At 44.5% G+C, this 14077-nt stretch overlaps 1 protein-coding gene across 1 annotated transcript in view; it reads left to right on the forward strand.

Annotated features, from left to right (window-relative positions):
• LOC135396199 (corticotropin-releasing factor receptor 1-like) overlaps positions 1-14077 on the forward strand; it is a 199342-nt gene that overhangs the window by 156585 nt on the left and 28680 nt on the right. The window contains exons 6-7 of the mRNA XM_064627223.1: positions 11-167; positions 12876-13006. Coding sequence (XP_064483293.1) covers positions 11-167; positions 12876-13006 — 288 coding nt within the window. The remainder of the gene's footprint in view (positions 1-10; positions 168-12875; positions 13007-14077) is intronic.

Consider the following 14077-nt stretch of genomic DNA (forward strand, 5'->3'; position numbering starts at 1 on the left):
TTCCTTTCAGCGTTGGCTGTGCAAGAGCATCCTGTCATTGAAGATGTACGCCGAGATGGCCTCCATCAACTGGATGTTTGTCGAAGGGCTGCTGCTACACTCACGGATAACCATCTGTATATTTCGACAGGACGCCCCTTTCAAGCTGTACTACGCCATAGGATGGGGTATGTCACTCACTACATATTTTCATGCATGAAGCGAGCGAGCGTTGCATTTACGTCACGCAGAAAAGAGTTATCGTTCGAAGACATTTTACGACGTTTTATCTGACTTGTGTCAACACAAACTCGAGCGTGTCATTGCCAGAAGCAACCTCGTACGCTTGGCAAGAAGGTGAGTGCGTAGCATTTGGATAGACGCATGACGCCTGTACGCGGAACGTTTACCGTGCGTCGTCTTGCGAGAGCTATATTAAGTAATAACAATAATAAATAACAATAATAACGCCTTTTTATTCCGTGCCCAAGAATGGCCTCATGGGCCTTGGTATTGATGCACGTTTAGACTGAAACAATACACAGCACAGTAGAATACAATGGTATGATGCACACAAACACACATCTACGTATATTACATATATACACATACATACACAAACACGCATATATATACACCTGTATATATGCAAACAATAACTGTGCGTGGGGTTAGTAACTGGAAGGATAGTTTGTGTTCTTAATCACGCGAGAAATGAGCTTGTTCCTTGCAAAAGTAACGTGTGACGATAGTGCGTGTTAATGCACTGTTTGTATTCACATTGCTGCACGTAGTGAGCAACTCAAGCAACGTAGGCTTATCAGATAACTAGGTAAATATAGGCATATAAGTAGTAGCGAACCAAAGCTAAAAAAAGCGCTATCGCATGCTTCAAAGTTACAAAATTATTCGTAATAATTCGTATTCGAATACGAATAAATATTCGTACGCGAAACCAATTGTTCATCATTTAATTTTTTAGTCAGTGGCGTGGCTGCCGTGACGTCACGTGATATCACTGTCAGCCGTTTCCGCTTTTTGATCTCCACCACCTTTATCCCGATATCTTACTCCTATGATGTCCGCCAGGGTGTGCTTAGCTCGGAATTACGCCACGGTAAAACCGAAACCGAATGTAAACATTTTTACTTGCTCTCGTTGATCTCAAAAACTACAACGTCCTGCTTGATGAATGTTTGCCCGTGAGACGTACACGTAATTTACAATCGAATAAAAGTTAATTTCAACCTCAGTCGATAGCTCTGGGGTGTTCCTTTAATCCATCCATATTAAAGCGACAAAAAATAAACGGGACCGAAGGATTTTTGTCCATTGTGGAAGTATATGCCAACCAGCCCAAATGTTACCGTATTGTTCCTTTAATGTTTGCGTTCTGTGCGGCAAACAAAAACAGCTGTATGGAGCGTCATGTATCTTACGAATGACGTATGTAGGAACCTGAAACAACTTGGGTTGTCTGTTGACGTAATGCAATTACTTCAACATGGGCTTCGCGTCAGAGTGGCCCTTTGAAAGGACTAACGAACCAGTCTCAGCGACGTAAACAAACAAGCACTATTTTTGTGCACAACAGGCACTATCTATATAGTTTCGGACGCATACAGTGCTTACAGTGCTGACAGAACTGCTGACAAACGATTGCAGTTGCCTCGAGACCTGAAGAAGATAAATGACACGCTCACGAAGAAGAATGACACCCGAGTGTTTCGTTCAGCGCAGCCGAGTGGCTACTTAATGAAATGAACGGTCACGCGTTGTGTCGAATCCGAAACCGAAACTGTTTGTGTTGTTGGTTTCTGCGATAATATGGCAGACGACGCAGACGGCCGTGCGTGGACCATAAAAGGATAACGGAGGAAAAGGAACGCCGAGGAACAAAGAAGAAAGGGCCTATTGGGTGTTTGCCAAAGCCATAATCCTGTGTCTTCTGCAGTCACGTCTGCCATTTTTCCTCCGACGCACACTTTGTTGTCGTCTGCGAGGTTTATTTAATCACGAGGGATTAAAGAGGAGAACGGAGGATTCGTGCTACACATCGATGAAAGTAATCTGAAGAGAGATAGAGAGACCAAGGACACCGCCAGGGGAAAACTCCCTTGAAAAAGCATTTTGATATTTTTAACTTACGATGACTGTAATTTCATGTTTTGTTATGGCTTCGCAAGCGGAAGTCCGAACGGTCGGAAACTGTACCTCTTGTCTCAGCGTGTAAACAAAAGCATTTGAGTTAATATAGAGGGTTACCCAAGTGTGGGACTTGTAATGAAGATAATATGGATAGAGAGTGCTTGGGAATTAAACTACACGCGTTGGAAGAACGTAGGCCTAATATGCGCTGGAATGTTATTTAAACATCGCCAATGTAAACGATAAAAGTTATACTTACGAGTGCCGTTGAAGTTCCAACGCAACTTATATTCCTCAAAAGCTTTCCCGAGAATCATCCCCTCCTGTCACGCGCAGAACTCCTCGAACGATGCCAGTTGTATTTAACTTTCTGAGATTTCGGGGATCCTTCACCACAATACTCCTTTAATCGGAACGGTCTTATGGAGACACTTTAATTAGTTCCAGTACCGGGAGCCCTCTCATCAGATAAAAGCGCGTTTCCCGTTTTATCTGTGCGTGCGATTCTGAAGACGGAGACACCGCGTAGCATGAAGAGCATAAACATCTTTCCTGCACACACTTATTATCAAAAGCAGTCCACTTACCGAATGGGAAGCAAAAACCTGTCTCATTTCGCTGCACTGTTTAATGGGAATTTTTCAGATGGCATTTCGTGCTGCCTTGCCTTCAACCTCTCTAGCTGGGCGTAGGAGGAAATATTCGTGCCATATCAATGATGTTATGGCGTTTTGCTTGTCATTGCATTAGTTTATGCAGTGCGCACAAAGTACAGCAGCAACGTGCCCGTGTCGTTGTTCGATAAATTCCAAAGCACACATTGCGGTTGTTTGCATTCGCGCATGTATTTTTGTTCGTTTTATTTCTATTAGGAACGTGGGACACTGGCGTATGCCTTCGTGGCGTCGTTCGAAGCCTCTGTGTCACTTACATCTACATATATATACTTCTTTTTGTCATTTTTGGCTGCGGTGTGTTGTGCAACAAATAACGTAACCTCTTGCAAATGAACGACGAGTTCAGATGACCACTAGGGAGGCCACTGCTCTGCACGCCTTCCACAAACCCTCCACTGCTTCAAAGAGCGTGTAAGTGAGCGAGGGAAGTCAACGTCACTCGGTGACGTTCCCGTTCCCATGATAGGGTATATCACTCGTAACGTAGCCCCGCGGAGCCGCAGCGCCGTACAGCATCGCCTGCTAGACGAATTTTCACTAGCCAATGGGAATCAACGGAGGGTTCGCTGACGTCACTCAAGGAGATCGGGCAGTGCTGATGGCTGCTTACTCCGGGCGTTTTTTGCAAATTACCCAGTGACAACACCGCGCAGTGAAATATTGCGCTTGGGACGTATCCCCTGGTAGACTCCTTGATTAATGAAACAGTTCTTCGAGGCATATGTTTAGTGCCACTTCCTTTCTCCTTTTTAAGAAGCTCTACGGCCAGTGACGCATCTGTGCCGTTAAAGTGCTTCCCTGCTCGGGTCAGCACCCATTGTCACTTTCGCTTGCCAATCATGCTGTATATTTCCAATAGCTAGGTTACGCGGGGACACATTGTTATGGGAATTCTACAATCATAATAGTTACGATGATGATGATAATAATAGCAAGTTTATTTTCGCTTACGTGTCCATGAACAACTGCTGGGGAATGGTCCACCGCCGAACAAAAACAAAGGTAGCTGTTAGAAGCTACAAGTGCAAACAAGAGATAACATTATGAATAACACATTACATCAGGTCGAAATGGTAACATGTAACGAGCTTCATGGTTCTCACGGAGACTATTCATACATGTTAAAAGGCGACATAATTTGTATACAACTTTCTACATAAAATACAGGATGAAACGTTAATGAACGGCAGGGTGCGTTGATGTTGAGCAATGGTAGTAAATCTGAGCAGTCAAAGATGCCATGTACTACTTTATAATGCATGCTACTCAATAATGTATGCAATGCATACTATACTATGGCAATCTCGGCTACCGGTTACGAAAAGCTCGAGGTAGAAGTGCTGCAACATTGATGTACGTCATCAAAACATTTTCATTGGAAGCTCAGAAGGGCGTCGACACTGAAGGGCGGTTATAAGGCCCTGTTGCTTATCAGCAAGTAACTTAAAGGCACTGTAACGCAGCAGGTAAGCTGTTAATATTGGTGGCGGCGTTTGAAAGCTTATTCCGAAAGAAGCCCACACTGCAAATTTTATGTGCGACAGAAAACTCTAAATATTTTTTAATCACGACCGAAATTGGGGTGAAAAGACGCGGGGCGACGTCTGGCGGCGACGTCTGGTGGGAAACAATCGCCCATTCGTCTAGCAACAGTGTTACATGTTCCCAACCCTCTATCAGCTCAGTTATGGGCAAAGTTGCCGGCTTCTTGAACTTCCTTTGAAAAGGTTGTACAAACGAGATAGTTCCTGACAAATATGTTCTCTCAAAACTCAAATACTGACTTTTAAAAGTATTTGTAAGATACCGAGTTACTCGAAAAGTATTTAAGTTACACTCTTAAAAACGAACTTCGCCGCATAGCATGCTTCTAGCCAACCATAATCTCGAATGATAGTTATCTGCACTGATTTGTTGAAAACGGGAGGTGTTCGCCTTTTTTGTCTTATCTTTACACTTATCTGTTCATAATTGTCACAAAAAAGGCGTACGCCTTCCGTTTTCAACAAATCAGGGCAGATAACGATATCATTCGAGGTTATGGTTGGCTAGGAGTGTGCTATGCGGTGAAGTTTTAAGAGTGTAGAGTGACTTAAGTATAGAGTAAGTACAAGTCTACCCTACCGGCTTAGATGGGTAGAAATCCATCGAACCGGTAGAGATGTAGGAATGGAGTTGCCTCAGGACAGAAGCCGCCGATATTTTGAACAGAGACTGTTCTTCTGGAAGAAGAACAGTAGAACAGAAGAAGAACAGTCTCTGTTCGAAATATCGGCGGCTTCTGTCCTGAGGCAACTCCCTTCCTACCCTACCGGCTGTATTTCGTGAAACATCGCAATTTCTGACAAGGTGGCGTATATGCATGCCACCTCGTGGATGAACTCCATAATGTAAAATCCTGACTCTGGGCACCCAGAGGGACGCCACACGAGCACACGACTCAAAGTGAGTCGTGTGTTCGTGTCGTCTTTGCAGTCTTGGGAAAAGTTACTTTGAAAAGTAACTAGTTATAGCTACAATTCCCCGTGCCAAACAGTAGTTAAGTTATAGCTCCACAGTTACATCGCGAAAATAGTAACTAGTTAAGTTACAGTTACTAGTTACAGTTACAGTTACAAATTACGGTTACTTTCAGAAAATTTAGTACTGCGATTTCGAAAAGCAATAACTAGTTACTGTTTCAAAAGTACCTACCAGTACTTACCACTAGTAAAAGTACCAGAAAAGTACCTAGCTACAGCAAAAAGTTACATTTCCCGTACCAGTAACTAGTTACAGTCAATAGTTACATTTTTTGTAACTAGTTACTGTAGCCTAAGTTACTTCCCAAGACTGCGTCTTTTACATTATGGGGGGACCGCAAACTCTTTCACTAGCAGCGTTCCGCAGTAAACTGCATGGGACGCAAAAAAAAAAAAAAAAAAAAAAGAAGGGGGAAAAAAGACAATGAGCCTGTCTCCCTGTTCAACAGGAATAATAAAGATTTTTATCTCGATACACTTCGCAGGATAAACGACAAACCACTTCCCCCGTTTTGGGCTGTCGCTTCCCTTTCACTAGCCCAACTGTTTCACCGAATAGACCGTCGTGCTAAACAAACTCGGAGCTTTACGAAGCGTGAAATTAGTGCTAACAAAGGCTGCGGTACAGAGGAGTAAAGAAGAACGTAGGCGAGAATGGGTTAATGTATATTGCTTGGTAGGCGGACTAACAATGAGTGGTTTCGCTTCGTCGTTTGTACTTTTTGCTGCGTTTTTGTGTGTTCGTCGTCGGTAATGTGCGTTGAGTGGTTTCATTGGCTGTAGTTCTGTCAACGCAACGGTTTTCATCATAACTTTGCGCTTATGCTTTGTACGGAGAAAGTGGTAGAACAATGTAGACAGGAACGTGCCCCCCACGCCCATTGGAACAACCGCTCTACGCCACCTCTAGTTCCTCCCTCGTTTATTCGATATTTATCTATTTGTATTTTTGTATGTGTATTTGTTACATTTATTGTTATGTTCATTCCACTATCAAATAACGGTGAGGCACAAAGTGGAGGAACCTCTGACCCGAGGTACCCGACTCCATTCCTTAAATTAATTATTGTCCCCCGACTGTGTCGATATTCTTAACAGATTCTGAGCTTGTGCACTGTGAGCTTTGTCTACATGCGGCGCCTAGGCTGCATCTGTTAGCAGTAATGAGAAATAAACACGAAGAATTAGCACAGGAGCTATAAACAAGGTGATGAAAAAAAAAAAAGGTTTATTATAACTGAAAGTTTACCCAAAATATCGCAGTGGCTGTTCAAGCTGCAGCTAGGGTTGCCAGATTGGGCTATTTTCTGGCTACTTTGGGGGTTATATTTCTCGGCGCTACATATGGAACTTCTGTGTACCTAAAAGCGGGCAGCTTTCGTCGTGGCGACACATCTAATGCAAGTAGATATTATATTGCGATAGATACTATACTACTGAATATAATTACTATTATATACCATTCCCCAATCCCTTGATGATGGTCATTCTCTCAGTCAGAGCGAGTACGATGTACCGTTTTGCTTTTGTGCTGGGGTTTTTGGACTCGTTAAAGATCCTTCAGTTGGATGAAATTATACTCAGAATCGTGCGCTGTATTGTCGCTCACGATCACAGCTCTCTCGCTTATCTCTTATCATTATACGAATTATCATAACCTTTCGCTTAGCTCCCTCGCGACGAAAAGACGTGGCTTATCATTATACGAATTGTCATCGCCATTCTCTTTGCTCAGGCTGTGGCCAGTTACGAGGCCGGTTATGTTTCGTTCTCTGGTCATGTTTCGCGTGGAACTTACATTATGCCGACATGGCCATAACCTTCCTTTTTTGCCCCCATTCATTATCATTACTTCATTTGTTGTTGTTGTTCCTTTTTTGCTTCTTCTTCTTCTCTCTTCGAGAGTACTGAGTGCGTCAGGAACTCGACCCGCAGATGTTATTGAAGATTGCAGGCTTTTTAGCATAAACAGTATTTCCGCATTGGTGTTACGATTACTTTGGATGAGCTCAGCTCATTCCATGTGATATGATGCCTACACACCATGCACTGGCTCCACAATATTGGATACATGCACGGGAAAACGGCCCCTTTTGGCTACTTTCTCTAGTACGCGCTCGCGAATTTTCAGACCATTGGCCTGGTAACTCTGGTTGCAGCCGCCCGTTGGAGAAGGCCTCGATATTCCCAGTTGCGAAATTCCCGATCTCGAAATTCATGTTCTTGAAACAAGGAAATTCAAAGAGAATGCTCGATTTCTTCGTGAGATGATATGCCGTGCTTAGAAACACGGTATCAATATTTAACCACTCAGATTAACATGTTTTCGATGTCTGTCCAAGTCGTTTTAGCGAACGAAAATCACGTTTTAGCGACCGTTAGGCTTAAAAGGGTGGACACGGCGGAACAGCACGTGGGTTGTTTGTTATTAGGTTAGTCCGCGTTCGGTGCTTGCATTTCTATGTCGAAGTTAGTCTAGGTTCGCTGTTGGCAGTTTCCCGCTCGCTACAGTGCATATAACATTTATTTACGGTAGTTGATTTCGCAACGGGGATTTCGATCACTATACACGCGGTACACCCGCCCGTTCCTGTTCCCGCTGACGACAAACTCCCGAGAGTCACACCTCCTTCAACACACGAAGCCGGTACCCTCTTTAGCCTGAGCGTCAGCTGCACTGGGCACATGTTTATTGCGGCTCCCATACGAAACTAAGGAAGGACATGCAACGCCTTTCGTCTTACACTCCTGTCACATGGGCAGTCTTCAATGATCATTTATACCAATGGCCACTGAACATACGCGTAGCGCCACCAAGCGTGTAACATGTCAACGTCTCAAACAGCATTGGATCCAACGCTCACTGACAGGTTGACACGTTGTACACTAGGTGGTGCTATGCGTATAGTTAATGTAAAGTCACTGAATCGGAGAAAGTACCGCAGTGACGGCAGTGACGACATGAAGGTATTTTGATCCGTGCAATAGTCTGAAAATAGGTATAAAAGTTCCATAAGTGTGAACGACTTAAAACATGGTCTTGTGGAAGCCAATGTGCACTCTAAGACAAAGAGGAAGAGAGAGATCGAGAGAATGTGACCTTCATGAAAGCGAATGAAGCTGTTGTTGCTGTTTTTATGAAAGCGAAAGAGATTGGATCGTACTGGGCAGCATGTGCACTTTGTTGGACATACGGACGGATTAATCACAACCTGCGTAGGTCGCGTGATTACCGCGGGATTAACCATCGCTATAGCTGCAACGGCATCTAATGCGACCGAGAGCGAAAACAAACCAATGTAGTTTCTTCTTTCTTTCCGGCCTCGTAGCTTTATTAGATCCCTATGGCATAATCCAAGTAGAAGCCGCGTATTAGAGCCTGACATAGTGCCTTTTACCTGAGATGAAGGAGTCACAGCTCTGAATTGCTAATAGGTTTGTTAATTGATTGTCTTTTCTTTTTTTTTTTTTTCACAACCGCCCGTACGAATGCGACCAGCAATAATCAGCTGTCACAGATCACCTTTTACCGATCGAAGCAGTTCCAGCTATAACTACATGCCCTAACAGTCTCTAAGCTCGAATCCGCAAGTCACGGCAATGAATTGTGCATGCCGAAAAACGATTCGCAACGATTCGATTAGCCTATTCGCAATCATTCCATTTCTTATTGATCAGTTTGAAATTTCCTGGCGCAAGAATAGCACAGCCGAAGCTCGTTCCATTTCGAAACGCTATTTCTGAGACGAGCAAGGACCTAAGTACACTTTGTGGACACGCAGCCTACTACAGATGTGTAGATAGTGCACAAAAAGAGCACCGTGAGGCCATATAACTGATACAGCCTTACACTGAGCCGAAGCTATATAATTCGGTTTCCGAAGAGCTGTTTCCCAGCAGCTATATAGCCGACATACTACATCTGTACTGCCACGAAACACGTCCTACTGTAACGCCATTATTTCTGCGCTGGCGAAATGCTCTTAAGACGCACCACAAGAGTTCTACCAGAGTATAACCCTGTCTCAGCCTATCGACCTAACGACTCCGTACGAAAGCATTTTTGTGACCGTCTTAGAAACGGTTCAAAGATTGCGAAACAAAAGCTATAGGTTTAGAAACGAGCCTCCGATTGCAATGGGGCAGCGACCAGCCGGCCACGTGTTCATCATCAATGTAGTTGTCATCATCATCACTCTGCACGTGTGCGTGCGCGGAAGCATGTTACGGAAAATATTATCATCGCTTGAATTTCAAACTCCGTACGCTATTTCATTTGTCGTCTTGTTGATGGTGATGTGAAGGATTGTCGTCTTACGTGATATGATCTCACAAGTTGTGTTGTGTTAATGGTTTAAGTTTGTTTGCATACACCTACACAAAGGGTGTTTCACATAAAGTGATAAATCCTAACTGGCGACGTACTCGTCGAAGGATTGCGGGACGATCGGCAAGTACCTTCTGGAAACTTGTGTCACCATTGGGGTAGGCTTTAGGCAATTTTTAATTGCGGGAATTTTTTTTTTCATTGAACTTTGCTAAATTGCCAAGTGAACCTCACTTTCTTTTACAGAAATATGAAGTCCTCCGCGGATAACCGCAGACCCAACAAAAACTATGCACAGTATAGCAACAGAAATAGTCGAAAAAAAAAGTAAAAACTACGCTTTAACCCCGCCTACTTGATTTTCGCAAAGAAGCGCACGCGAAATGTGCGTCTAGAGGAGGAAGTGGCCGCGCCTTCATTTGTTTTGCCTTCTTTGTGATAAGACTGTCGTTTTGTTTTCTGTGTGATCAGACGGTTGTCCCCAGCATCAAGGGCAAAGCGGGGGAAAGAAAGGTAAAACAAGAGGTGTGAACACTTCCCTCCTCTCCCGGCGCCTTCCGTGCGCTCTTCTTTGCGACAATCAAGCAGGTGGGGCTAAAGCGGATTTTTTTACTAATTTTTTTAGAATATTTCTGTTGCGATAGTGTGCATAGCTTTTGGGGAGTCTGTGGTTATCCGTGGAAGACTTCATATGCCTGTAAGAAGAAGCAAAAAAAAGCGAGGTTCGCTTGGCAATTTTCAAAGTTCGATTGAAAAAAATAAATTTCCCTTCATTAAAAGTTTGTCCAAAGCCTTCCTAAATGGTGGCAAAAGTTCCCAGAAAGTAATTGCCGAAAGTCCCACAACGCTCTGGCGAGTACGGCGCCGTGCGTTAAAATTTATCAGTTACAGGGTGAAACACCCTGTATCGATGTGTACTTATGTGGCGTTCTGACGGGACCTCTGACGAGAGCTCTGCTCTGAATCTGATGAGTGAGCGCTGTGCACCCTGACGATGAGTCGCAGGTCGTTCGCCCAGCACTCTCACGACGTCAAAGGGTCGGCTATCAAGACGGTCCAGGGATCTCTGAAGTTGCAAACTGGCAGTGCGAAATCGCGCACATTCCGAAACTTCACGCACCCCACAACGACGGTCACGTTGTTTCTGTGGAGTTCAATGGGCTGTCCGCGTAAGCCCTATCAGCCAGGCCATTGAATCCACCTCGCGTCAGACATTGGATATCGTGCCTTTGTAGTGTTTCGTTGATGGCGATGTATGGTCGAGCCCACTGCCTGGTCAATATAGCGGCATGTTGGTCGGGGAAATCCTGCGACCTGGTCCGACTTCATCGGAAACTATGCCCATATAGTTGTCTAACAGCGTCTGGGGGGGGGGGGGGGGTGCAGGAAAGATAAGCAAGCAGCACAGGCGCACTGCAGAAGCGTTAGCAATAAAACAGCGGGACATCCAGCAACCAACACTATTACATAATACAAACCCTGCAGACGAGGATCGTATAACGTCTGCTTATTCCTCCTTTCAGAACACTCTCCCTCCCTCCTCCCCGCCAGATAAAAATACAAAAACAAAAGAGGAAAAGAAAAAAAACCTCGGACAGGCATTTCCCATTCACGACCACTATACCCGAGAAAAATGTTCAACACACGACGCAAACAGAAAAAAAGAAAAAATAATAAGAAGAACGAGATAAAAGAAAAACACTCATGAAAACCTTCACAGCGGTCGCCCAACCTCCATCTCGTGACAATATTCGTGCATCGTTACATTCCAATGCTTATTTGGCAATTCCCGCAACATTCATGCTGCTGCGAATGCGGGGATTATGTAAAGAATGCCCGCATACCAAACCCGAGGCATTCAACCATCTGCGAGACACACACGTGGGAGATTTCGCTCCAAGCGCGTTCACTGTTCCGAGAGTTTCGCCATAATACGGCAGGCGTGCCGCATAAGGGGTACCTGCATTAGAGGCCCACCAGGGAAATTCATAATATAATGCGTTACGCAGCTAATGTATATGCTAGAGGCCTGTTCTGACTTCAAGGAGCTTGCATTGTGCTCAAGACAGGGAAAAATGAACTTATAGAAAGGTACGCGAGCTCAAGTCAGAACTTCCAGTGACGGATCACGAAGTTCTTGTGTCGGCATATTCACACGGAGACGTTCTAACGGAATATTCTAGTGGAAGGGGGGAAAAAAAAAGACGCTCACATTCGCGTTACGTCAGAATACCGGAAGTGGCGTCATGCGCACACAGCAGACGACACCGTTAGCCGTGTCGTCTGCTGCGGAATATCTTGTGGCTCAGCTGCAGGATATTCCCTACGGTTAGAGAAGCACACGAAAAGACGTGACGTAGCAGAACAAGTCGGGAGACGAGTTCTATTTCTCCTCTTTTTTTTTTCTCACAAACAAACAAACGTGACGCTGAGCTCTCGCACTCACGTGCTGTCAGGAAGCTACGACGTTTTCAGCATCTTTCACTGGAATATTCTGGGGAATGTCGTCCGTGTGAGCAGGCGGTGCGTACCAGATGGTGCTCATGAACCGAGGTGCAAAAAGAACGACCAGCACGCACCTCTCGTGCCATAGTTGCTAGACCAGTTCGCCGTTACGAATATCTCCTGTTGCGCTTCTGATACTCATGCTCGTGATTCAAAATACTCGCATTTACGACATTCGGGTCCTTTCTTCTTTTTTTTTTCTTTTTTTCACGTGCTAAACTTTCGCTAGAGGTCGCATTTTGAGGTAGTACAAGGACGAAATATGCCATTCATTCCATGGTTCTATAGCGAGAAAAATAAATGGATACGAACGTTACTGTAGTGACGTGTGCTACTTTAAGTTGGCAAATTCAAAGTTAAATTTCGTTAATTAAATTACAAAATTACTCAACTAAATTCTCAAACAATGTGAACGGTGCTACTTATTACAGAAATGACGACACATTTAATTACTGAGCGAATCTTAGCCGTCGTAGATACGAGTAATAGCCCTTAATATGTGCTGCACTGACTATTTTTCTTTTTTCTCTTTTAAATGTTTATTTTGAGTTTCTTTTAATTTTTTGGGAATAGCAACCCGGCGTCAGCCTGGCTGACATTTCCCCTTTTCTATGTAGTATACATACCCCCCCCCCCCCATTAATATGTGCCACAATGCAGAATAAATTTTTTTAAGCTTTCAATGTTTGAATGTCAATGACTATTTTCCTGTGGCAGGGCTACCCATGGTGTTCGTCATAGCATGGGCTTACATGATGCAGCAGCAGCTGGGCACGGCATGCTGGGAAGGATACGGAGCCAACCAGTACGTCTGGCTCCTGATTGGACCCCGCCTTGTTGCTCTATTAGTAAGTACATTCGCACGAAATCTTGTTGGTGAACTTGTTGGTGTATCACAATTGAATAGAAGTGCGATCCTTGGCCTCGTATGACAGGTCAATCGGTTCTACTTCCAATCAGCCCTGATAGTAATTGCGAATTCGATTGGTCGACCAGGAGTGAGCAACCGGATCACGCATAGAACATTTACGTTGCTATAGTGTTAGTGAAAAGCAAAGTGTAACCTGGTCAGTTACTCGTGTAATTAGATAATTATGTTAATAAGATATTCTGGACAGCAACAAAAATAGAGGGACACGATCCCAATCCGCAAGTTAAAAACAGCCCTGCTAAAGTCGTCCTCTATACATCCGGCAAACTCAGCGGGTCGACCCTCGGTCGACCAACGCTCGGCCTCACAAGATCCGCAAGTAACGGTAGCGGTTCGTTGGAGTTCCCGTCGAGTCCGAGATTTCTCAGACGAGCAAAAGACAACGGTCCATCGCGTAGCGAGAGTATCTGAAGCGGCCAGAGAAACATGTGAACCCAACCAGGATCGACCCGCGAAACACGCCTTCTCCGCCGCGAAGCGAAAAAAAGTCGCTCCACATCGACAAGTCGAATTCGCCATAAGATTGTGGTACGGTCGGGTCTTGCACCCCTCTCTCCCCGGAGTTCGAGGTTTCACGCCGCGAGACAACTATGCTCAACACAACTCGTAAAGGAACGTCGTACTATAAAGGAAAGAGAAAGTAAAGCCACACCGGAACCGGAAATGTTCATTGTTCGATAGGGTACTGCCTCAGCAGCGAAACATCCCAGTACATCGTCATTACTTATTTGTTGTTGTTGTTCATTGTTCCGTCTTTCAAAGTAAACAGAACTTCTCTTCTATTTGTTGTAGGGCTACACGCTGAAACTATATCGTACGTCTGAGGAGCATCCTTCTCTTACTATGCGGCACACCATACGCCCTCAACTTTCCATCACATCACGCACTCGATAACACAACGTCCTCATTAACTAAACAAACTCTTACTCACGGTCGGCGGTATCGTGATAACCAACTAGGGCCTAAGCCCTGACGGGTTATTAATGGA

This window comes from Ornithodoros turicata, chromosome 5, assembly GCF_037126465.1.
Source record: "Ornithodoros turicata isolate Travis chromosome 5, ASM3712646v1, whole genome shotgun sequence".
NCBI lineage: Eukaryota > Metazoa > Arthropoda > Arachnida > Ixodida > Argasidae > Ornithodoros > Ornithodoros turicata.